General features: G+C 40.2%; 1 protein-coding gene across 1 annotated transcript; it reads left to right on the top strand.

Moving 5' to 3' along the window:
• The first annotated feature begins 1667 nt into the window (after window positions 1-1667).
• med25 (mediator complex subunit 25) lies at window positions 1668-26725 on the top strand. Its single transcript, XM_084743819.1, has 21 exons — window positions 1668-1808; window positions 2773-2922; window positions 3025-3070; window positions 3164-3288; window positions 3391-3489; window positions 4572-4692; window positions 4878-5034; window positions 6617-6741; window positions 6890-6965; window positions 7774-8036; window positions 10109-10210; window positions 14187-14275; window positions 14359-14416; window positions 14527-14634; window positions 15213-15389; window positions 16049-16051; window positions 20902-21015; window positions 21230-21301; window positions 24106-24276; window positions 24389-24509; window positions 26157-26725. The coding sequence occupies exons 2-21, from the start codon at window positions 2777-2779 to the stop codon at window positions 26258-26260; spliced, it is 2277 nt and encodes a 758-aa protein (XP_084599945.1). The 5' UTR covers window positions 1668-1808; window positions 2773-2776; the 3' UTR covers window positions 26261-26725.
• Window positions 26726-27090: the final 365 nt, after the last annotated feature.

Below are 27090 nucleotides of genomic sequence, written 5' to 3'. Positions count from 1 at the left end.
TCTATCCAGATGTGACTGTTGCTATCATGACATCACAGTAATTCGATCTATAAAATTATCCAGGTCTTCTGCGTGTCCTTCCTTATCATGCAGCTGAAGTGCACTAAAGACTTGGTGGCTGCTGAGTGGAAAAAAAATGAAATAATCGTGCTGCTCCTCTAAACTTTCCAAATGTTATTGGAACAAATTGGTCAAGTCCTGATACTGAAATGAATTATTTTGCAGGCTTTGTAAAGCTCCAAAAAATTCACAGTTTTGCAGTCACTTATTTCACAATGTAAGCTTGTGGGAAAAATGAGCTGCAGTGCATCATGTGATGTTGTCATTACACAGTTTGGACACTATGTCAAATTTGCTTGAAAGCCTGGCACACTTCCTGGGGGCTGGAGTCCCCCGTGTTGCACCACCATGGCCCAGAACGAACAAACCAAACACTAGCTCTAAATCCGGCCTTTTGCTTTTTTCATGAGTTTTGCAGCCACCACAGTTTCTCCAACAGCCTGCAAGTTCAACACTAGATGTCATTTCATTGTACACACTGGTCCTTCTGCAGCAGGAAATACACCAGGTAAATTTCACCGTAAGTCATTTTAAACCCCAAAATACATTTTTTGTGCAATGTTATGAACCATCCAGGTCATCTGGAGGAAGTCTGCTCCAGATCTCAGGTGTTTTAATTTCTTTTTTTCTTTTTTCTTTTTTCTTTTTTTCTGTTTGCCGCTGCACTATAACTGCCCCTCAACCGCCAGGCATTTAGTTTAAACAGTTTAGCAGACGAATGCACGATTTTAAAGCATTTACAGATGAAAAGCCAAGACAGTTATCACGGTTGGTGTACTTGCCAGCCTTCAGACATCATAGTCTGAATTGGGAGACCAAGTCCAACCAGGATATGAGTGGATCTTTTCCCAGAAAATGGTTAATTTCAGAGACTGTTTTCCTGCATTCTAGTGAATTTATGGAGTAATTTTGTTGCCGAAATGTGGAGCTGGCGAGGACAGGAGGGAAGGGGGCAGTGAAAAGTGGGATTGTCAAGAGAATCCAGAGGGTTGGCAGGTAGCCACATCTACAACAGACACACTGTATGAAAAATAAATTAAGAAGAACAACACATTGTTAAGACAGTGGATCCCACAGGATAATTTTGAAAAGAAGCAAACTAGATTTTAATTAAAATAGAAAAACAGCCTAGATATAGAAAAGAAGAAGAGAGTTCTCAGCTGAACTATTTTGTTTGGATTAGTTGTATTTTTTCAGAGCTGCTTTTACACATATAGGTAACAGTTTACAAAACTGGTTAACTGTCATACATTTATTAATGCTTAACTAATGCACAGATCATCTTGAGTTATTGAATGACCTATAACTCACCACAGGCCTATGTTCTAGATATAAACAAACATAACTCTGTTATTTAATATCTTTCTTACAGATGATTAGCAACAGGATGTATATTTAACATATAAAGATTTGGTTGGTCTGGTTCAAACAGTCTGAGAGTAACTGAGTTGAATACAAAAAGTATTGCAACCCTCCCCGGTCTCCCCTGTTATGTCGCGTGATTTCAGGTTTTGGCCTGTAGGTGGCAGCACTGCACCCCGGAGCGGCTTCAATTCGAGAAGAAGAGACGAAGAAGAAAAAGGCGTGACGTATGTGGGCTGGTCGTTTTGTCACTTCCGTCAAAAATACAACAAACGCGTATGCTAACAGTGTTGTGCAGTCAGTGCTGATAATTCAAACAGATTTTTTTGTTGTTATATTCGCGTTTGATTGATCCAACGACTCGACGGGCAGCCGTGAACCACCAGGTCAGTGCACAACACTTTCTAACAAGATGGCGGCGGGCAGGTTCTGATTATTTTAGTAATGTTAGCTCAAAAGGCTCACTGACGTTTACTGACGGCAACCAGCTAACAGTCTGAAAATCTGCGCAGCTCAGGTGTTTTGGCTAATTTCGCTTTCATTTGCATTTTATCTCGCCGGGCAACTGAAATAGACTCATTTTATTATGATCATTAGTCAGAAATTATTGTTTTGATTTAGCAGTGAGTTCGGGTGGCTAATAGTTAGCCAGGCTAGCTGCAGGACACAGTAACTTTAGCTCCCTGACTTCTTATTACTTCTCTCGAGTTCAGCAGAACTTGAAGGAACAGACAGTGCATATTTTAATAAAACTTAAGTTTTTATAGTGATTTATTCTGTTGCCCACCAATGTAATGTGTCCAGTGAATATTACAGTGATAATTGTTAAGTTTGATCTGTCTTTACATGGGTTTAATATTAACCAAGACAGGAAAATAAAAAGTTTTTTCTCTGTATCTCAGATTATTGTCACTGCAGTAAGTAGTATCATGTATTTTGTACTATATATTTTTAAAGTAGTTGCACTTGAGTTAAGAACTTAAACTTAGAAAGTAAATGTAGTTAATACTTTTACTGATAATTTTTTAGGGATGCACGATATGGCTTTTCTTTTTCAGCCGATATGAAAGTCGATGATTACCTGCTTCTCATAGTGGATACCGATAACATTAGGCCTGGGTGATATAACTGAAAAAACTATCATAATATTATTGATAATTATTGGTGATGTAGGTTATGATTGACGACACGTTGTGCACCCCAAAGGGTGAAAATGGCTAAGGTGATTTATTGTCACTATCACTATATTTTTGTCCAAACACCTCTACATTGATATTCGTTGATGTTAAGACAATATTGTCATCAGGAAAAGACAACACTAATGCCATATCACGATATGATCTCGTCCAGATCCATGGTGGCAGGTTCGGCACTCATGGAACCGTCCACTAAGCCTGGAGCCAACCAGGTGGCTGATGTGGTGTTTGTGATCGAAGGGACGGCGAATCTTGGACCCTACTTTGAATCTCTAAGGAAAAATTATATACTTCCAGCTATTGAGTAAGAGAGCTAAAACACTCCCCCTTTGCTACATGATTTCTTTTATTCATGTCATGTCAAAATGCCTGTTTATTTTTGATCAATATTATTATTTTGCCTTAGATATTTCAATGGAGGGCCCCCAGCAGAAACAGATTTTGGTGGAGATGTGAGTGTTATATTTTATGTTTCAATGCATTTTTTTTCATCAGTGGTCTGTTACTATCTCTAAAAAATATTCCTGTTTGTGTTGCCCTTCTAGTATGGAGGGACACAGTACGGTCTTGTTGTGTTCAACACAGTGGACTGTGCTCCTGAGTCATACGTCCAGTGTCACGCACCAACCAGCTCCGCCTTTGAGTTTGTCTCGTGGATTGACAGCATCCAGTAAGTAATTATAACAAAGCTGACATTCTTACATATTGATTCTGCCTTATTTTATCGCAGCATTGTTTTGTAAATATTAAATTGTTTTGTTTTTGGACACAGGTTCATGGGAGGTGGAGCAGAAAGCTGTAGTCTAATTGCAGAGGGACTCTCTGTGGCCTTGCAGCTCTTTGACGACTTTAAGAAGATGAGGGAGCAAATGTAAGTCTTTTGGTTTCACATTGCTCTCTAATTCCTTGGAGCAGTCTGCACCTTTTTCAAGTACAATCACTGCACACCAGTGGAAGCATCATTATGAGGGAATCTAATGCTCCTGTTAATCTGTGGAAACGATTAGGGGAACAGAACCTTTTTAATGGACAAAATTGTTGTAGTTTGTTTTTGTTTGATTATGCAAAAGAAGTGATGTCACAGATATCACTACATTACTGATATTCATGATGTCTCACTGTTTGATGTCGACCCACAGAGACAAGAATATCTTGAGTGTCTCCATTGAAGCAGCTGTTATGCTTAATGCTGGTGTTGTTTTTTCCACTTGTCCAGTCGAGAAAGTGGATCAGAATTCTGCTTGTCTGAAGTCAGTTTCTATTTGCCCCGACACAGACTGTTTGATTAGAGGTTCTTAAATAACAACAAAGACTAAAGCTGTTCGTCGTGTTTAATCAAGGGCTGCAACGTCTATAAAATGTCAGCAAATTGTAAAAAATGTAAAAAGTGAAGTGAAGTGAAGATGTCAGTTTTTCAGTTCAGTTGTTAGACTATAAAGTCTTGATTTGTAAAGATCCATATGAATAAACATGAAAGTCTCTATGGTATCAAGTGTGATATAATGGCAGGTAATTTATGCTGTGTTGACTTTTAAGTGATTCTTTTAAAATTAATAAATTTTATTATTAGGACACGCTGGGTGCCGCAATTGTGGGGATGGAGAAAAAAAATATGACACCCCTAATAATTTAATTAGTTTTTATAAAGTGAGTTGCTGATTGGACAGGTGGTCGACAGCCTTATACTTGCCCTGGCCAAGTGGGCAATCCTTATTTTTTTGTCAAACCGAACAGATCTGCAGACTGCATTTTAGCTTCTTTGGCAACTGAGTTCCAATAGTTCCAAAAGTTGGCTCCAAAAAACAAAATGTCATCAAAATTCTTACTTTACGTTTGAGCTTTTAAAAAATCCTCCATAAACTGAAGCAGCTCAGTCGATAATTTACTCTGACAGGGTCACGGCTGGGGATGAAAATCTCAAATCTTTGCTTTCTATCTTTCTACCTTTTCCAGAGGTCAAACCCACAAGGTGTGTGTGCTGCTGTGTAACTCTCCTCCATACCTGCTTCCTGCTGTGGAGAGTGTCAGCTACACCGGCTGCACAGCAGACAACTTGGTCAAAATCATTAGAGATGTGAGTTATCACTGATTAGATTCTTACTTATTTATGACAAGCTTCATTATTTTTTTGTATAAATATTCTGTGAATGGAGTAGTGTCTGTGATGTGATAATATTTGTATTTGATTTATTTTATTTAATAGGTAAAAAGCAAAGTGAATGTATTTCATTGAATATATTTTATTTTCATATTTCTTAGAAAGGAATTCACTTCTCTGTAGTGGCTCCTCGGAAACTGCCCGCGCTGAGGGCTTTGTTTGAGCGGGCGTCTCCGGTAGCAGGTGCGGTTGAACCTCATCCAGACTACAGTCAGGACCCCTTCCACATGGTCCTGGTCAGGGGCATCTCGCTTCCTGGTGAGAAACTTCATTTAACAACTTGTTTCTCTGGTGGGCCGCTGCACTCAGAGCAGTCTGTCCAAATTAATTTAAATGTCTTCTGAAGTAAACAGAACTGCATGAGGATATTTTTAACAGTATTTATTGTATGATTATTGTAATGTTTTTTGGCACTCTAGGCTGAATCTGTCTCTTGGAATAAGTTTAATCTTTTCTGGTTTACATTCAGGTAAAGCAGTTAATTCCTTCATTAACTCCAATACGGATCATCGTTATCACAAAACCCTGCAGGTGGCAGATATCTGTTTCACAACCCAGAACTGAAAAAACATCACTCACTCTTCACTAATCTGTCAAACAGCCCCTGATAAAACTGTTCAACTGTATCTTGATCAGCATTAAACATTAGATGAAGTTAGCAACTACTCAGTTATATTGCCCATCCTTAATACAGTTTTCTCTGGTGTGACTGGAGACCAAACCAGAGCTAACAGATTACATACTAAATGAAAGCTAATGTTGGTAGGTTAACAACTTGGGAGATACTCTGTCTGTCAGCTGGTCGTGGAGCTTGTCTGCCCACAAGTGGCCAAAAACAATCAGTGCAGCTTTAATAAAATAAGCTAATTACCATATTTATTTGACTGAATTCATTTTGAGTACACAGTCATGATCTTAGATGGCTGCAGTAAGTGCTTTATGAATAATGCTTAACTTACATTATAGAGGCAGAGACGAGCACACACTTTCTCAGACAGGAAGATGAGTTAAGGAATGCTTGTACGGTCTCTCTTGTTTCATAAATTGCAATATATTGTACATCCACAATGATAAAGAAAGTTGGGAGGTGGGTAAACTTTATATAAAAGCGTAATAATGTAAAAACATGACGCCTGCGTCGAGTCTGGGTTGTATGTAGCAACATGCAGAATAGTCACATCGGGTTTTATAGTTTCCCAGTTGAAGCAGCTGCTTTCCTGTAAGCTTCTTATCTCCAGACACACTTTTGATAGGATGTTACACCATTTTTTTTTTTTTTTTTGCATTTGTCAGGGCTGCGAATGACAAGGGTAAATCTGGCATTAACGTTGTTATCTCTTTCCATGCATCTCTGTTTGTCTGCGCTTTTCACTGTGCTGCTAAATTGCTCTTCTTCTTATTTGTTTTCTCGGAGGTGCCTCCTTTACCAGCAGTGGACTTTCTTCCAAGCTCCAGCCTGATTTTGTTTTTATCTGACTGTGGGCTGTTTCCTATAATCACACCTATACTAATATATTTTTAAGAATCTATTTGCTATTTTCACATGTGTTAAATGCTGCTGGAGAAACAACTTCACTGTGAGGTGATGTGATTGATGGTTTGAACTCACCCTTGAATTTGCAGTAGTTACAGCAGGCGTAAATAAAGACTTTTTGAGCTTTTCCTAATGGTTACTCCTACACTTTTCTGTGAGTGGGAGTGAATTCCTTGGTAAATATGTCTTATCCTTCACTTTCAGCGAAGCACTCTTTTACTCCTACATTGGAACTTTAAAGCATTCTTAAAATTACATCTCAGAACCGTGTAAGAACTTTAAGCTCATCCCACTGTCTGTGTCCAGCTTCCTCAGGTGGAGGACCCGGGCCGCTCAAACCTGTCCTCCCTCCTCAGTCGCTGCCTGTCAGTCAGCCTCTCGGTGGTGCTTCACAGCCCCCTCCACCCATTAACACAACCCACCCTTATCAGGTAATGGGCAAGCAGCCACACAGCGTAAGGCTGCCTGGAGACTAATTCCTGCCGCCTGCTTTTGGCTCCGTTACAGACAGAAGTGTTTATGTTCCTTTCCTAAAACGTTTTACCCAGCATTGTCTTCCTTTAATCTGCTTGCTGACAGAATCCGCCCCCCATGACTGCTGCTCAGGTGGCTGCACAGATGGCCGTGGAGGCAGCCAACAGCCAGAAGAGTCGCTGTGAGTTACCAGTGGACTCTGTGGGCCTTTGTGAACAATTTATGTTAGCTGAGCTTTTAGTCTTTATGTCTGCATACTGTATATGTAATTGTGTTTGTGCATATTACAGTAAAACTTATTGTCCCTTTTCTTGTGGAAAACTAATATCAAAAATGGTATTGCTGTCCATTTTTAAAAACCTTTCTTGGTATTTTTCTAGATGATCTCTCCCGCAGTGACCTATAATAACAGGATTTTTGGATTAGTAGAAATTAAAATAAGGTCAGAATGGGTCATTTTAGAGCAACTGTCTGTTGTTTTTAAAGGGACAGTTCACCCCAAACTCAAAAAAAATATTTTCTGTGGTGTGTATTGCTAGTTATCTGTCTAGATTTTTTTGGTGTGAGTTTCTGAGAAGAGATGTCTGTCTACACTTCAATATCATAGGACTAAACATCACTCAAAATCACAAAAATCATGACCTGGTTACACAAGATAATCTGCACACCTTTTTTGAGCAGTTGTTCATGTAGGACCTACTTTCTTTCTGTGGTAGAATCTACTGGAACTACTTTCTTTCTGCTAGAAAGAATTATAGTTCCTATGTGAAAATGCTCACAGCAAATCAAATTCAAATTATATTGGAGAGACACCTTTGCAGCCGATACCTCGAAAACTCTGCAGCACACACCAAAAGAAAAAAATCTAGATGGCTAAATAGCACTACAGGCCAGGGGAGAAATATGTATTTTTGGTTTTTGTGTGAACTGTACCTTTAAAAAGTGTTCTCCGTCCTGATTTTTGTTGCGTTCGGCTCTCCCTCCTCCAGTCCCAGCAATGGTCAATCAAGGTCCTCCATTCACCAGTCAGCCAACCATCCCGTCAGTCCCCGGGGTGAAGCTCAATCCGCCCAGCATGTCAACAGTCACCACAGCAACGCAGCCCATGATGCAGCAGCAACAAGTCGCTCCCAATCAGCAGCAGCCAGTCCCGCCCCAAGGACAGCCTGTACCCAGTCAGCAGCCGCAGGCACCACCTCAGCAGCAACCCACAGCAAATCAGCCCACAGCACCTTCAGCACAGCCCAACATGGTAAGTTATGATAATCAGTATTACACCAATGACATCTGTTATTTTTGTCCTTTTAGATGAGACCGACACTAAACTTGAGGACGTTTTCCACTACAGCAACTTAATGATCTGTAACTTAGCTTGTAACCATTGTCTGCAGGCTGGTGTCAAACCATGCAGAGCTTTGCAAACAAATAAAAGAATCTTAAAATCAATTCTATATTTCTTTGGCAACCAGTGAAGGGATGCTACTACAAGGGAGATGTGGTCTCTCTTCTTGGTGCCAGTGAAGAGATTCACTGTTGTATATTGAAGTCGCTGCAGGCGAAGCGGGGAAGACTGACTCCCACATAGAGAGAGTTCCAGTAGTCAAGACGTGAGGTTATAAAAGCATTCAGCAACAGTCTAGATCTCCAAAAGACAGAATGTTGACCTCATGTGAACAAAGCTGATACTAAAGACAGAATTCATTCATTCGTCAAAATTTAACACAGTTCAAAATGACACACGTGTTTGGGAGGACAATCACACAAGTTATTAGAAGTAAGGAAACATGTTTGAAAAGTACTTGTGTTTTGGATAAAGTGCTTGAAAATGCTTGAACATTCTGACTGAATAGTTCCCTTTTATATAAATAAATAAAATAAGTCAGAGCCTAATTGCACAAAATGAAGACTACTTTGTTTGTGCCTCGTTTGCCACTCTGCGCATGTGGCTGCACTTAAACTGGCATTAAGTTTTCTGCCTTGATTAGTGTGCGAGCGTCCACTGCGGTCTGTGTGACATGAATATCGTCGTCATGCGTAGGCTCTTTGCAGACATTCGCATAGCCGCCAGTGTGTTGTTTCTGCACAGATTCACCCACAGACCTTTCCTTGCAGCCACTACAGATCCGCTGCGCTGGAACGTGTCCTCCAAGTGGACTCCAGAAAGTAGCATAAACAGAACAAATAGGTGTCCGTGGCGTGCGCATCTGTCCGTTTACACATCCATTTAGGACGATAATAGAGCCATTAGTGTGATTTGTTTGATTCGAGCCCTCTGCTGGAGCCGTGAGTAGGAGGCTGAGAATACTGGAGGCTGCAACTTCAATGAGCGTTGGCTTGAAAATGAAAAAAAAAAGATGAAATTTCAGTGTCTGTCCAGTAATTGTTTGAGTGATTGTTTTCTATTGGCTCAGTCAGGTTATGTAGGATGTCAAGTCAACTTACAGACAGGTGACAATTTTTAAAACTGAAATAAAACAGGGCCCAATCATTTTGAACGTATATATAGAGCCTGTATAAGTTGTGCTGGAAAAGCTTGAAATTGCACCTTGAAAGTGCAAGAAAAGTGCTTGAATTTGACTTTGGAAAAGGTGCAGGAACCCTCTATAAAAACTGTATTAAACACATTTTGGATAACTTGTCTCTGCTCGGTGACTGGATCCTGTAATGTGAAATGTTTGCTGTACATTGCTTCTATTAATGTCCTACAACATTATGTTTATACGTAGTCAACATTCTGTGGAGTTTACATAAGTCATGGCACTCAGCTGAAGACGCTATTTGCTTTTCTCACCCCCAAACACTATCAATGTTTAAATCATATTGATATTTTCAAATATAAGTGGCCCTGCTCGACTTCGAAATCAGAGAGCCCAGACTTTAATCTGTAATTCCGCAGCACCAGCAGCCTAGAGCTGAGTTTGCAGACTAACATGCTGTCTGAAGTGTAATATCAAAATGAATTTTAAATGTTAGTACTACTAACAGATCAAAACCAGACTCTGTTTCTCTTTTCCCTCGAAAATCTTTGTGGATACAGTTATTGTTTTTTCTGTTTTCCTGTTCATTCATTTATTCTCCTCTCTAGTAGTACAACATACTTATATAGATTTATTATCCATATCTAATATTTAACAATGTTCCAGTTCAGTCAGCTCTACAGAACTTAATACTTTATGTAATTAACATAATGAAAATTATACATTAGTCTGTTTCTTCCCTTGAATTGTCAAGTGCACTTATATTTCTAACTCTGAGTTGTGTTGTGGTTTTAGATTGTTCAAGCACCCCACATGTGACATGTCTGCTCTTTTATTTTCTTGACAGCCTGGTGTGTCTGCAGCTCAAGGGAACCCAAATCCAATTGGACAGCCGCAAGGCGTGGCCAATAAGATTGTAGCATGGACCGGTGTTCTGGAGTGGCAGGAGGTAACGCTCTGTTTGTCTGTTTTTGAGTTTGTGCAGAGTGGGTTCAGCCGTAAACTGAAGCAAGATTAGAAACTTAGTGTTGTGAGGACGAATCTCTGTGGTTTAATTACAATCACTTATAATATTTATCAACTACATTTTAAGTGGGGTTTTTTTGCCCTCACAAACCAGCGTTGAGGATTAAAACTGTTTTGGCTGAAGTGAAAGCCATCTTTGTTCACTGGTTCCCAGCTTTAGTCTGGCAAAGTTTGAAATTTTGAAATCGAGAATATGTAGGAGTTCTGCATTTATTTAGCTCTTTTGCATGAGAGAATAAGAGTATTTCCCAAATTGTCGCAGTGCTGTTTTAGTTAACGTTGCTGTAAAGTCTGTATTACTGTTAGACAGCCGAAATAAAAACCAGCAGGACCCGATAACTGTGATCATCATCGCTGTCCAGGACCTATCACTGTTGTGAGTCTTAATAACCACCTGTCATTGATTATTCTACAGCATGATTAATTGCACATCATTTTACCGTCCTACAACTATTTGTCCAGCTCAAGGTCAAATCGATTTAGTTTACAGTGCCCGTGCTGAGCCAGGAAAATGGATGTTAATGGCTTTTATGCGACACTCATGAGGTCTTCAAGTGTTTGTGTTTAGTGGACGGACTCGGATCAATCGCCTCCATCGACTACAGTCTCATTCTCCCTCTTGTGTTTGTCAAAATTATCTAAGTCAGTTAAATGAGAGTGGGAAACTGAGGAAATTCTAAATATTGAGCATGTACAGTATGTATGAAGCATTGCTCGTAATCTGCCACTTCCTCCTCCCATTCGCTCATTAGGCTTTCAACTCTGTAAATGATTCTCTCCTGGAGTAATCTGTAATGTTGAGGAGAATTACACTACAGACCCAAAAACTCGTTTGAAGAAATAGTTGTTGATAAAAAACTCTCACAAGGGATGCCAACACACTTGGCTGGAGCTCGCTCTGAGTACAGTGTTATCAATGCACTTCGTTCTGTTTTGGCTGAATTTCAATCAGTTAATTTCTGAAACCTTTTGTTGTCTAAAATGTGGGTTAACTCTGCAGAATTGTTTTGTGGATATTATTTTTTATCCCAGATCCACCTCTAATTTAAGGTAGATGCATTTGAAAAGGACCGTTTTATCACTGTCCATTTGTCAGGCTCCTTTTCATTCCTGCTTTAGCGAGTCCTGGAGATAAATAACCCATTTGTCTGCAGGGAACGCCCAGCACAATACATTTGTAATGGACGGCTCAGGCTCTACAGTAGGCCTGACTAATATGTGATTGATTGATCATTGACCCTGTATTGATGCCCTGAAGATGAAGAGTGCCGGCTTCCCCCTGTGGGATTGCTGTATTGATGCACTTAGAAAGTAGTCCTTTTTTTTCTCTCATTCCTGACATTTTTCTAAGGAGCGGGTTATCTGCAGGTCTTTAAAAGTCCATCTGTCCATCCATTTTTTAATTGCTTGTCCTGATTGGGGTCACAGTGGCAAAAAAGGTTGAGCAGGGCTGCACACATCTCCTTTCCCTCAGCAATATTCTCAAACTGCTCCCAAGGACAGCTGGAAGATGTAATCCCCCAGCATGCCCTGGGTCTTCCCCGTTGTGTTCAGCAGTAGTTAATTCCCACAGCGTCTCCACACAGAGACAGTTATGAGGCATCCTCAGCTGAACCACCTCACCTTAACTTATTTGTCTCATAAGCCCCTTTTACACTGGACAAAAAAAAACAACTAATGGTGCAATCGGCATCTAGTCCTGAGTCAGGTGACCCTGCAGAAGTCACACTATTTTCATCCCTGTTTTCAGTGGCAGCAACAAAGGCTTGTTGAGTCTTTTGCTCCTTTTTTATACACTTTGGTTTGTCAGCCCAGCACAGCGGAGTCTGCGACCACTGGTATTTAATTCTAAAAACCACAGAGGTTCAGTTAGAAGCTACAAAAGTACAGTGAGCTGAATACGGACACTTAAAAACGTCTTTCTCTCTGCTCTCTTGCACAGACGTGTGCTGAGTCTTGGTTTTTCAAAATTACCAAAAGGCAAATGGGTCTACAGGCAGTGCAAAAAGGACCAATTGACATTTTTTTTTTGCAAGTTTAGCTACATTTAAAAAAATCTGCATGTTTGCATGAATTTGGTGTAAAAGCATTAATAAACTGAAACTACCGAGGCCTTCTTCACTTGGGACTGATGCTCCGCCTTCACCTTGACTGTGCAAATCAAGCTTGTGTGATGTCAGGATTTCAGGTGCTGTACCTCATCTAGACAGCGACAGCAAATGTTGATTTTCATGGGCAGACACACCCTAAAGAACGTTATCCACATGTAGCAGAGGGGCCACTCCAACATCAAGAGTCCTTAACAGCACCTTGATATTGTGTCCGTGAATGTTACAAACAACAAAGGTGACAGAGGACGTCCTTGCTGGAGTCTAGTGCTCTTGATAAATGTGTTTTAGTGGAAAGTACTAACAGCAGTTTCAGAGATGGTACATAGAACAAAGAGCAGCACATAATATGCTGCGGACCACATCGTAATGTAAACAGTCATACTAGCGGTTCTGTAACTTGTCAGAAACGATCCTCTCAGATATATCCTTCGATTTTTTACTTTTTTCTACCACAGATGTAAGGATACAAAAGACTCACGGAAAGATAATATCACGATAAAAAGTCCACAATACAATATTAATTGTAATACTAAAACCCAAAGAAAAATGACAACTCTAATAAATGTCCGTTATTAAATAATAAATCTGATGTGTGCATCATTTTATTTTGCATACATTTCTTTTTCTCTTTAACTTAAAGTTTTCTACATTAAAATAAAAGTAAAGTTGACATGCATCTTTTTTTTCTTTTTACTTTTTTTTTCACACAGACACAACAAAACAACAGGACCAAACAAACAAACAAATAAAAATAAAGATAGATAAGATTAAAATAAAATACTTTACCATGTAATATCATGGTAAATTTTGCCACAGTCTGTACGGTATCTAGTTTTTTTTTATTGTATTTTAGTAACATCCCTGTATTCTACAGTGAAATTGTTACGACTGTAACTTCACCTCCTGTCAGTCCTGTTGGACACAGACGCTCTCTCCACTGGAAATAATGGGCTCATAATGTGTGAATGTGAAAACAACTCTCGCCAGGAGTGTAATGGGCACCAATTGATCACAACAGCAACCCGTGCACCCCATAATCAGGCAGTGCCTCTGCTATTATAAGATTTTCCAGATTTAATAAACGCATGCAGACAAAAATACAAATTCAATTCCATTGGATTAGATGTGAGAGAGTAAAAATGTTGACCACCATAACTCCTGAAACTGAGGTTGGACAGTTGTTTGAGGCTCTTTTCTCAGGGACTGTTGGTGTTGTGATCCTGAAGCAGTTCAAACACACCATCCAGTCTCCTTTAAAGTTGAAAATCTGGAGGTGTGAATTTTTCTAAAACTATTTCAATGTGTGAAAAGCAATAGTTCTTTTTTCACCACACAGTGTCTGGTGTCCCTGACTGTACTTGATGTCCACTGTAAACTTAAAGGTGGTGTAAGCAGTTCTGGAAGAAACAGCTGATTGTTGAGTCTCATTCCCAGGTCGTCAGATACCGACGCTTTGGGTTGGTGGCTCGGACCGACCTGGGAACAAGACTCAGTAACACAGACTGTATCATAAAGAGTGAACGCAGCCTCTCTGACGTCACTCAGACGTTTCTGAAGAGCCACTGTGAAGCTCACAGTGTGGTGGCTACAGCCATCACCATCTTGGCAGTGCCGGACTTTGCTAACTCCCAGCTAATCCAAAAATGGGCAAAGAAGTGGAACGTGGAACCTGTCACTCAAGATTTATTATAATACCTGTAAAGTAATGTCTGCCATGTGCTCCTGCAGGTGTTCTTCAGACTCTATCTTCTCATTTTTGTGCCTTTCTCTCTGTTTTAATGCGTGCAGAAGCCTAAAGCTCCCTCTGCGATGGATGCAACCACCAAACTGACTCGTTCTCTGCCTTGTCAAGTGCACGTTAACCAAGGGGAAAATCTGTGAGTAGCCGATCAAACACTGTGGACTTTATCTGTAATAAAGGGCGGTTTGTTTCATGATCACTTGTTGTGTCTTTATCCAGAAACACAGACCAGTGGCCACAGAAGCTCATCATGCAGCTGATTCCACAGCAGCTCCTGGTGAGAACATTTCCTTTGGCTTTTTGTTTCAGTCTGTGAAACTCAGCGGCAGCGACTTGTTTATGAATGATCCATAACTAAGCCCTTTTCCTCGCCTGCTCTTTCTGCAGACAACCTTAGGTCACCTCTTCAGAAACTCTCGAATGGTTCAGTTTCTCTTCACCAACAAAGACGTGGAGTCGCTGAAAGGCCTGTACCGCATTATGGCCAACGGTTTTGTAAGTTTTAAGGCACTTTACCTTTCCCCGAGCCTGAAATGTGTGTTCCCTCCACGTCCCTAAACTTATCCATCATTCAGCACGCCTCAATACATTTTCCATGAATGGCAACTGAGTACAAGTCCCTCCTCTGTCCAGTAGTTGGACTGAACAGGAAGCTGTCTTGCAGTATTGTGCTGAAGACTCTAGAGGGGGTTCCAGGCCATACATTTAGTCTCTTTCAATGTGATTTTAAACATGCTTTGCCATCAGTTCAGACAAAAACATCTTCAGTGTTTAGCTTCAGAAAGCTAGCATAATGATAGAGGTTTTATCAGAGTGGTACAGTGTTAATCAGGTCATACCACTGAGAATTAATAGTATTCAGTCCAGCTGAGCTCTGCCTTTTTGCCTGAATTTGATTTACAGCCCAGGGAAGCACAGTATGAATTAAGTTAATACCATTTGCATTCAATTTATAAAACCGATATGTTTGATTGGGCAAAGGAGCTCAAGAGTAGGTTATGTCATATCCCATAATTACGACAGAGTCCCATGTCAAGGTCTTCATCTGCCCCGTGACCCTCCTCTCCCCGCAGGCCGGCTGCGTCCACTTCCCCCACACAACCTCTCCCTGCGAAGTGCGGGTGCTGATGCTGCTCTACTCATCCAAGAAGAGAATATTCATGGGCCTCATCCCCAACGACCAGAGTGGCTTCGTCAACGGCATCCGGCAGGTCATCACCAACCACAAGCAGGTCCAGCAGCACAGAGCGGTGAGTGGCGATGCGAGGAGGAAAGCGGAGCCGGTGGGCAGAGAGGAAGGTTTCAGTGTGGAGTGGGGAGACCAAAAGGAGGTGATAATGAGAAGGTATTATCGAGGAGCACCCGGGAATTGAGGTGCATTGTTTACGGCATTAAGGTGCATTGTTATTGACATTTCATTTAGCGAGCCCGGTATCTTCACAGCAGCCACTAACGTCTCTCACTCTACTAGAGGCTAATGGGACTAGCATTAGCTAAATTCCTGCTGCAGTATTAGACTGTTTGCTGCCACTGATATAGGTGCAATACACATCAGTCATCATACAGTCTGTATGATGAATCTGCTGCATAATTGTCTCCCAAACATTTTTTTAATGTGTGAGGTTGTTATTTATGTGTTAACATGCAGAGCTCGGATTTTAAACTTTACTTCGTCAGAATCAGAATCAGAAATACTTTATTGATCATTTTATTTTACCCCTGTAGAAAATGTTTTATTTATTAGCAGTTATCAAATGACAACAAAGACTATAGTTAACTGTCATGTTTAATCTGGGGCTGCAGCTTCTAAAAAATGTTAACAGTTAAACATGTCCATCCCATTTTCTTAAAGCTAAGGTAGGAAATTGAATATCTTTGGGTTTTTGATTGTTGATCAGAAAATAACAAGCAAGTTGATTATGTCACCTTGGGCTCTGGGCAGCTGTGATGGACATTTCTCACAATTTTCTTACATTTATAAAGCAGAGAAAAAAATTGTAGAAGAAATCATCCCATTAATCAATAATGAAAATGATTGTTTGTTGCAGCCTGAGTGCTCTCAGTACAGTTTAATGTCATCCCAGCTGAGAGAATTTGATAAAAACAAAACGTTCTCACTAGTTGCCTCTTTATCTTCGCTATAGGCTGAAAGTTGTGAAATTCAGCTTTAAACAAAGAACGGCTCTGGCAGATATGAATTTTTCAGTCGGGGCTGCCACGCGTTAACTTTACATGAGACGCACTGAGGAGAAGCGATGGAGTGGCAGCGGTGTGTGCCAACTTTTTGGGACAGGATGAGGAAATCTGGAGACAAAGCCGCCCTCGTTCCAGCGTCTGTGGAGGAGGAGGGAGCCCAGCTCTCGTGACTGAGTTCATCACAGGTTACAAACACTGCCGCCACGTCCACATGACATGAAAATTTCACTTCCCCTCTCTGCTCATCTTCATCTCTGGAGACAGGGTGATTTAAAATGTGTCCTCTGGATTAGCCGCCTTTTCCATCACAGGGCTCCACTCCAGCTTATTGCATCCAGCGAGGAGGGATGCTGCTGCAGAGCTCTGAAACAATGCAGCATCCACTCACAGAGAAGCGGTCTGTCTCCATTTAAAAAATGAAGCCTGTTGTCAGGTTTACATGAGTTAGATTACGTTTCTCCTCGTGGTCTGCTCTCATCAGCGGCAATAGCGCTTGTTTACTCACCCTGCTAATTTTATGTCTTCGCAGAAGCACGTTGGCTCTATATGTAACTTGAAGCTGTGTGTGTCTGAGCATCAGGGTGTTTAGAGGAGGCAGAAGACATGAAATTGTAATGAAGATTTTTTTTTCCCGCCTCTTGTGTATCATCACATATTCAGTGCTGCATTGCTAATAGGGAAGCGCTACAGCAATCTTAACGTAATTAAAATTTCAATTTGGACCACTAGTTAAGGTTTCTCTGTGCAAAGCCCTGGAGTGGCATTCTTCGGGAACAAGATTGCAGTGTGTTCTGTTTACAGCGAGACAAAATTGAATATTTTCCCTTAAAAGCGATGCAGGCCCTAAATCGTGATCCGGGATTTTACAGGTTACTGGGTTAAAGACAGGAGATAAATCATAGACAGGAGAGGAGAGGAAGAGGCAGCCGTTTTGTTATTTCCCTCAAAAGACCTAAAGCTGTGCGTTGTGCTGTTATTGTTGGTCTGAAAACACACCGTGCATTAGCACAATCCCAGGGTGATTTGTTCAGATTCAGCAAGATGGATGGATGAAGGTGCTTTTTTTTTCCATCACACTTTTTTTATCTGAGTCTGTAGTTAATAATTTGTGTTTAGAGGAGGGATGAAACACCCGTCGTTCCTCCTTTTCTCTCCCTCAGTGTGGAAACACATGAGCCACCACAGATTTGCTTTCTGCCTTTTTAAGCAGTTTTATCTGTCTTTTAAGTTCCTGACTCTGCAAATAAAATCAGGGTTCAATATTAATGTTTTGGGGTTTCTTTTAGTTGCCTGGCTGGGCAAGTGGGACGATTTTTACTTGCCGCTGCTCAAATTGTTTTATTTATCAGCGGTTATCAGATAACAATAGCAGCTACAGTTAATCATGTTTAATCTAGGGCTGCTACGTCCAGACGATGTCAACAAATAGTGAAAAATTGCAGTCGCAAGTTTCTCAAAGTCCAAGGCAATGTCTTTAAATGTTTCGTCCAAAGATCCAAAGATATCCAGTTTAATTTGATAATAAACAAAATAAAGTGGGAAATCTTACAGAGTCTTCCTTACAGGTGTGTTCTCCAGGTAAAACCACAGGCTGCTTCCTTTCTGTTTCACTCTGCATTTAAACATCGGATGGATTTTGTACATGACTTCCTTCACTCTAGACTTTGCTGTCGGCTTTTAGTCATCAAACTTCTGTTTGTTTTAAACTGTGAAATTCCAAAATGGCAAACACCTCAGCAGGTGGTGCTTGAAGTTAAATTTCCACTGGTGTATCATTGCATCCATGTTTGTGTTTGCTTTCCATCTGCACATTCACGAAGAAAGATGGTGAATATTTGGATTGAGTCCGACACTGTCAAGGCTGTTGGCACAGTAAACATCCATTACATGTGGAAAATATGTTCACTGGGAAATATAGGTTACAGATTCATTATGAAGATACAAACATGTCAGAATGTGTTAATGCAGAGGGTTGTTGGTTCAGATCTTTAAAATGAGAGTGGATTTTAAAAGAACAGTACAGACATGCTCATTGTGTAAGTGATGTGGGATAAAAATCAACAGTCTTCGTTTTGTGCAAAAATACGACGGCATTGGTGCTAAAAAGAGTTTAACTTTGGAATTTTCCCACTTGATTTGTCCAACTTAGATTCCTTAAGCCTCATGTTTGCTTCAGCTGAACTTTAGAATACATTTTGGCACAAAAAGAGGCCTGAGGACTTTGTCCTCTTTCACTCACACTGGGGCCAGTAAGAGGAAGAACAATTATAGCGACCAGTAAATCTTTCAGTCCTGTGAGTATTTACTTATTTAATCTTTTATTTAAACAGTCTTGTTGAGATTAAAATCTCTTTTTCGACATGAACAGCGCAAACATAGAAATGTACAGCAAACACACAATGTGCTGTACGTACACAGACCAGCGGTTACACATTAAGAAAAAAACAATCACAAGCAGCATTCAGAGTGTTTGAGTAAACTGTTGAAACCCATTCAAACTCATTGTGTTTGTGAGGAGCATCGTGAGCGAGTGCGCTGTGACGCAGAGTCAAGAGGCTTCAAGATGGAGGGCGAGGCTCGTAGATGTACAACATCAACACAATCAAGAACAGACACAACGGTAGACTGAACAGAAACTTCTGTTTCTGCACAGGAATCGGATTTTCAAAAAGGTTTTCTACCTGAGTCGTAACAGTGGCCCCGTTTACACCTGCTGTTAACAAGTGATCAGCTTTAACTACAGGTGTGAATTATTATTTATTACATGAAGTGTCACGTATTAGATTTTAACTTAACATCGTGGCAAATAAAAATCACAATATTTTTGCGATGTCTGTAGAATAATTAAAATACAACAATGCTGATGAGTCAAATCATCTTTAATTTTGTTTATTGCACATTTTGTCTCTTTTTTGGCAAATGAATTACACTCAGTGTTTGAAGGTGGACAGAGTCTGAATCCATAACTGATTGAAGAGTGTACAGTTTGTTTAAGAAGCGCTGAATTATTTACATGATATAGACTTGTGTCGAAGCTGATTTTAATGAACTTGCTATCAGAAGATTTTAGAAAAATAATCCCTAGAATCTGCACCCTGCTGTGCATTTATAGATGTTTCTGGTGGAGCGGGATGTCCACCCGCTGAGTCCCATTAATCAGCACAAATGAATTTTAAATCTTAATTACAAACCCGTTTCCGTCTCTTTTCCATGGATCTTACACGGCGTACCTCCTCCATCTGCCTGCACATCAAAACTTTGTTCTGCGCTCCATTAGAGGAGTTAACATCATGGATGTGATTTGGATTGTGATATTAAAGATCTGGGCCGCGTTGAAGGACTGTAATGCAAATTCAGTTTGGGCTCTGAGCTGCCGTGATAAGCGGCAGATGTTTGTGAACACAGTGTCTGTTTCATCTGATTTCACCATTGAACCAGTAACCACAAATACACCAAGACTCCCTTTAAAAAAAGTGCAATTTTGAGAGCAGAAAATTGATAAACTTTGCAAAATGGCTACGGAAATTCCTTGGTCGTTTGTCTTTTCCTAAAAAAAACACTCAGCAGGAAAGCTGCACTGCTGGCTGGTCTGTTTTAAGTGCATCTTTCCTGCCAACATTTAGCAGCTAGGCGTTTGAACAAACACTAAATTTATAAAAGAAGACAACATTTTATTACCAGTAAACATGTCAGATTTTACAAAGACAGTAAAACCTAAGTAACTACTGCTTTGTTGCCTGTGAGGAAGATTCCTATAAAAAAAAATTGAACAATTTTGATTTCATTATCATTAATTTTCCTGTTAAATGATTTTAAGTAAAACCTAATGGTGTAAACATGAAATTAATTCAATTAAAATCAAACAAAAGTAGTCCAGACACTCCAAAAAATAAATGGCAGCAACGAGGAAGTAAAAATTAAAAAAAGCTTTTATTATAGTGGCTTTTTAAAACAGAGGTGTAGCTGCACCTATATAATAACGCCTTCTTCCTGTTTTTTTTCTCACAGCCGATATTTAAAACTATTTTTAAATGATTTAGCTACTATAACAAAGGTTTTCTAAGCTTTTCCTTCCTCGTCTTGACGATTTATTTTTTAGTGTGCCATTATTGCTTTTCTTTATTCAAAAATATTCTTAGTTTAGTCTTAGTTTTCAGGTCAGTATGAGCAAAAAGAATCAGCAAATTATTACATTCTGTGTTATTTATGTTTTACGCAGTGTTGCAACTTTTTTGGATCCATGGTTGCAGCTGAGTTTTCTGTTTTAGTTCCCTCTTTTTTTCCGTTTCATGGGACTTTCTGCTCGGCCCTAGACTGCCATGTTTTTGGGATCAGATCTTTGGTGTCAGGGTCGCTTGTTCGAACTTTTAAAAAACTTGGAAAGAGGAAAAAATAAGTATTTCGTCAACTTTAAGGTGTTAATGAGTATGGAGGTGAGGCAGAGCAGTGCTGGAGAAGAATGTGTTCTGAGTCCATAAATAAAGCTGATAAAATGTTCTGTTCTGTATGACACTGTCGGAAAAATAGCCTTATTGCTGTTTCACCTTCTCTCTTGTTTCTATGCAGCAGTTGGGTGGTGGGGGGGGGCCGATGCAGCCCGGGCAGGTTGCCCCCAACCAGAACTTCCTCAACAGGGCCCCTGGCCCCATTCCCGTCTCCCATGGCAACGTCCAGCAGCAGGTAAATGAAGCCACTCTGTGCTGGCATGTCTGCCTGTGTTTCCACACCGGTTCCCCTCTCACACTGCCTGTTGTTGACACCTTTACTGCTCCGGTGCCCGCTGATTTCTGCATGCCTTAACGGTAACCCTTTTCCTCCGCTGTCCTCTTTTTTTTTTTTCACACTTCCATCACTCTCCCCACTCCTCCTTCTCTCTGATCTGTCCTGTGTCCAGTCTGTGGTGGTGGGCATGCCCCCTGTTAGTCAGGTCTCTATGATGGAGGAGCAGCAGAGGCAGAACAACATGGTGAGACCTGCAGTAGCCTCTTAACATACAAGCAACATGTGTTCAGGGTGTCCACAGGTATTTATGTTGATCGTATGTAGTGTCAGAAATAACCCTTAACCCTCTGTTGCATGGTGTTGCCCTATCGCAACAATTATTTTATCTCAATTTTACTAAAAGGCTGGAATGTAAAATCAATGTTTCAGTTTAGTCGTGGTCTTTTACTTTGAAAGGACAAATAATTGATGGCATCACATAGCCAGGAAATCCTGTTTGCACTACCGTTACTATGGATACATGACACTAAGAAAGTCATGATCTGAAGGCTCCTGAAGTTGACTCATTATTCAATATTTAGGCAAAATTACTTCAAGAAAAGATGTGAAATATTATCTGGAGCAAGTTAACTTTTAATTTTCATAATTAAATCCACTTTAGACATGATAAGTTTTTTTGTAAAATGTTAAAATGAACTTATTGCCACGTGAATATGGAAGTGATCTGTGTGCATTCAGTTAATCAGACTGTCATTGACTTGCACAGCACGAGCCGACTCTGAAAGAATGTTTACAGTTTTAATTACATTTATATATTTCTTCATTTCAGATACTTTTTAAATAAAAATATAGAGCATAAATTGCACTGGAGATCATAGTTTTAACAGAAGAAATAATTATATCCAACCCAAATTATATGTTGGTCTACTTTTGTGTACATTCCTGGTCAAGAAGCCCAAATGGTTTTAATATTTTCTTCCCAGAATATAACTGATATATAATCCATATGGAATTTTTGTCATGTGTGAGTAATAAATCATGTAAAAGAGGGTTAAGTTAAGTTGATTCTGTTCTTTGTGGAACTTGTAGACATACTGTTTTTTTGTTTTTTTTTTCCAGTGAGGAATACTGTAAAAAAGCACAAAAAGACACAAACACAGACACACCTTCACTCCCATCTCACTGCTCAGCATCACGCTGGTGGACAGTTTCCTCTCAGCATGTTAGTCCTTGAATGTTCCTCTGGTAGCATGCAACTGAAAAAAACAAACATATGTCATGAATAACATGCATGCATAAGTTTGTATATTTTATTAAACAGAAACTTCACATTGAGCATGAGGTGACAGGATAGACCCGGTCCAAACATGATGCTTCACATCCACACTGTACAGCCTGTTTGTCCTCAAAGTCTGCATTAATGTCATCTAAAACATTGTAGGCAATGGTTTCACTAGTATCAAAATTAAAGGGATAGTACAGATTTTTTGAAGTGGGGTTGTATCAGTGCATTTCTTGCAGTAGATGCCAATCATTGCACCTTCAGTTTTTATAAAAGGAGAGAGAAGTCCCAGCACAGAAGCTCAGCATTGTACTGTTGCAGGACGGGTCCGCAAAAAAACATATATCAGCCACATAAATAAAGGCCTACCTAACAAATAAATGAATAAATAAAATAAATTCCTGTTTGTTTTGTTCTCAACCACTGCATTTGTGTATTCCTACACATAAGATCGCCTGCCTGTGCTGCACGATCAGCTGTATGAGTCGGAGTTAAATCAGTTTTACAAGAGAAGACAAATACAAGAAAATAAAAATGAGTGCTTCTGCCAACAACAACAACAACAACAAAATACAGTTCACCGCGGAGACACGAGGATACCTTAATGAACCGGAGGATACAGTGGAAGAAGTTTTGCAGAATGAACAAAAGAGAGTGAGGGGAAACTTCTGCAGAAACTGGAGGCAGAGCTGGAGGCCAAGAAAGAGCTCAAGCTACCTGCTGCTGCAGATGTGTGAACTGTAAGCCAATGTCCACAGACCGGGAGAGCTACCGCTGCCATGAGTGGGAATAGTAACAAAACAACCTGAGGATCTCGGTGAGTCAGAGGATGCCAGCACACCAACCGTCCAGAGCTTCCTGCTGCACTGAATGCTGGTGTCCTGCAGACCGTTTTCAATATTCTGAAAATAAATTGGGAAAAAAACGTCCGAGACCAGAAGGACCCAATCAGGATTTGTCTTTAAAGTCAGTTTTTCGCTCTCACCACAATTTATTGCATAATGACTATTAGACAACCACCGTTTTGCAGGCTGTGTTACTTTATTTATGGAGACCAGGACACTTGAACAGCCTGGAAAAAGACACTCTGGAATCTTTAGTTTGATTTCAGTCTGATCTCGCAGCTTTCTGAGCCAAACAGCTGATCTGCAGAGGGATCCGGTGCAGCAGAGGCGGGCACGCTCATGTGTAGCAATACAGAAGTACTACAGTTGAGAAAATGCAGTGGTAAAATAAAGGGCTGTCAGGTGCCAAGGTGAAGCTGTGAAAATTTTAAGTATAGCGTACACTTGAACAGATATTGATTTTTTTTTTTTTTTTTTTTTTTACAGGTAGGCCTTTATTTATGTGGCTAAAGTATGTGTTTCTGCTGACGCTGTCTGCAGCAGCACAATGCTGAGCTTCTCTCTCCTTCTTTAGTAGCTAATGCACTGACTGTCAATGGGTGCCTCATAAAACTCCACTTCAAAAAATATGAACTATTCCTTTAAGGTGATAAACACTCCTTCATTATTAATAAACCAGTAACAGTGTGACAGTCATTCCTAAAAATTCTGTGACAAAGACAGCGTGTTAGAATTTTTGAAAATGCTTATGCAATACTCTGTTTTTTTGATTAATTTAATCACACATGCATGAATTGAAGAGTTGCAGCCTCAGCCAATAGGAAAGACGTGTGTGTCGCTCGCCTCAGCAGGCGGTGGCCACTCCTCCACACATTCGCCAACATGTGACCGTCTTCTAAAACATCTTAAACTTTCCTTCAGATGACAATGAGAGCAGCTGGACCAGCAAACCAGCAGCCGCCGGTCAGCGGCGCTCCACCCAACCAGGTCGCACAAAGCGGACAAGCCCCGCCCCAGGGTTCCCTCCTCCGGCTCTCAAACCCAGGAGCCAATCCACAGCTTCGCAGTCTACTGCTCAGCCAGCAGCAGCCAGTAAGAGAGCAGCAAACGTCCGAGTGAATCAGCCGTTAAATAAATGTCTCAGAGGTTATTGAGTGACTGTAACTGAGGTTAACGTGTCTCTTCTGTCTCCGTTTCTTAGCAGCAGCCGGGAGTGTCTCACATGCCGGGCATGATGTCTCACCAGGGTTTAGGGCAGCAGTTGGTCCATCCGACACCAGGAGGGGGGGCTCAAATGCAGGGCCAGTGGAGGCAGCCTTTGGCAGGTCAGCAAGCACCCCCCCACCAGAAATTTGACTCGAGTAGACGTGAAATTTTAGAATATAGGTCTGGAAATGTTCTCATCGAAGGTTGATATTTAAAGCATTTAAAAACAACTTCAAAGACTCACGTTGCAGGAAATGTTTGAGATCCAAAGTGGAATATAGAAAGACCTTAAAGAGCTGTTGTACTTTAAGTTCTCATCATCACATTAACTACAGATTATCCTCCACGGCAGAAAGCACTTTTTTTTTTTGTTCTGCAAATTTTAAGTTTTTTCCATCATTTCACATGCAGCCATCAGTATCTAAAATACATTTGCAGAAACTTGCTTTAGTTAGATATTCCACCTCAGTGTTGTCCAAATTGATATTTGTCAAAGCTACTTTATTTTTGTGTATTTATTTATTGGTTTGAAGCTCCGGCTTTAAATACTTTTATTGCTAAAAGATGAATTTCTTTTGGTGGTCTGACCACTGTCCCGTTCAGACAAACACACGGCGCTCTGTAGAAGAGTTATGACCAGTCAGACTGCAGATTCAGGTTCTCTCAGACCTCTTGTCAGTCACTGGTTGCTATTTGTGTCTTGACAGGTGATTCGCTCTGCATCTCACATCATTCAACTCCGATGCATTAAGTTGATTTGAAGTTATTTTAAGCAATATGTCAAAAAGAAAGAAACGGTCCACATTATCCTCACATATACTTACTTATTGTTTGTTGTTCATGTTTGATTATCTGACAAACTAATACTTGTTTCCTGGAGACTTATCATCGACACTTCAAAGACCAGGATGCCTGAGCGCTGAGGCTGTACATTCATGCACAACATAAACATTTCAAACTACGTGACAGTAAACAACCTCGATGTTTACAGACGTCAGTCACATTTCCAGTGACTCTAAGTTGACCCTCTTAACAAATGAATGGAAACAGATGGCTTCATGGGAGTGTCATTTAGAAAACAGTGCTGTGTAGTAATGTAAATAATGCATCCAGATTTAGAGGAAAAATGTGACTTTAAACTGTAGTTGTCATTTTAAATTCTACAACTCAAACTTATTGTATGGTTGATTGACTTTTATGTAGTTCTAAAACTGTTTATTTTTTTAACAACATAGTTATAAGACAGCTTAAAAGTATAAATAACAGGCACAGAAAAGACAAGACAAAATTAAATTAAAACTGGATAAAATAGAAATTGGGCAGGAGGAACATTATCCTAGAAAGTGGACATAATTACATCAGTTTAAGAGGTACTTAAATGCATCTTACAGATGATCACTGGCAAAATGACTCTGTCTTCTTTATTCCTTTTTAGGTTTAAATGTATTTATTTGTTTCATTCTTTATTAAAAAAGTAGAGAATTATAATATTTGGCATATCTGGTTGAGAGAAGGGAAGAAACATCAGTGATCATGTCTGCTCCCCTACATCTGTAACACTCCTCAGCAGCTGGACGAAAAGACCCCAACTTTATATTTTTATTTTAACACTGATAACGTAGCCCTCTGTGGAAGCATGGCAGCACTGGTATCTTAGATTTCACTTTTCTGCTTTGAAGTCTGACTTATTCTAAAATAAAGAGAATCCCTCTTCTAACTCTCTCTTGCTCTTTTTTTTCTCCCAAACGTCCCAAACCCGTGCGCAGGTCAGATCCTGATGTCTGGGGGTCAGCGAGGCGCTGTACCGCAGCCCGGGATGCCCCAAGTCTCCAGCGTGATGGAGGATGAAATCCTCATGGACCTCATCTGATCGAGCTCCGTGGACTCGGGGAGGCTCAGAGTTTTTAGTTGAATCTTCGCAGCCTGTTTGGACTCATACAGCTGCTCTGTTGCTTCATTGCTACAAATGTTCAACATAATTAAGGAATGAACCATGAGTAGTTTCTGATTCTTCTTTTTTTTTTTTAAACGGCACCGAGCAGCTGAAGTTAATTAGGGGCAGACAATGTGAGCATTAGTTTTTCATGTAAATGGTCAAACCGACAGCACGCTAATCCTCCATGCTACACACTGGTAGAAACCAAACCAGTGGAATAGTCAGTTATCTTATGCTTCTGGAAACATTACTTTTCTATAAGTTTTACATTTTATCATTGATAAAGTGTTATTTTTTCCTTTTTTAATTGAGATTTTACTTCTTTCTGTTAGATTTCTTCTTTATTATTATTGATAAAGTTGTTTTATGAGTATAAAATAAAATTTGAGTGTGACTGGACGACTGAAGCTTGTTTATCATTGTGAGGATGTTTTGCTGTCGATGCATGCACATGATGCTGCACTGATGGTGTCCAGCCAAAGTCTCCACAGTCCTGCCTCCTCCTGTGTGAATGCAGCTTGGACCCTTAAGGTGAGAGGGAGACTGAAATAGACATAGTAATAGATAGTTCAGTGTCTTTTTCTGCCAAATAGTGTCACAGTGTTAATTTTAACTACTCCAATATGTCGTGGAACCATAGAGAGTCCCCTTGTGCCAAGTAGTCCTACCAGATGGCATCAGTTGGCCATGTTTCCCTTGGCATAACGTACAATCAGGCTGACCGCATGCGCACATGGCAGATACTCCAAATATATGCCTACAGC

The sequence above is a fragment of the Lutjanus erythropterus genome, chromosome 19 (genome assembly GCF_056507025.1).
Source record: "Lutjanus erythropterus isolate fLutEry1 chromosome 19, fLutEry1.hap2, whole genome shotgun sequence".
Taxonomy (NCBI): Eukaryota; Metazoa; Chordata; class Actinopteri; order Lutjaniformes; family Lutjanidae; genus Lutjanus; species Lutjanus erythropterus.
This window is presented reverse-complemented; position numbering and strand designations above follow the sequence as displayed.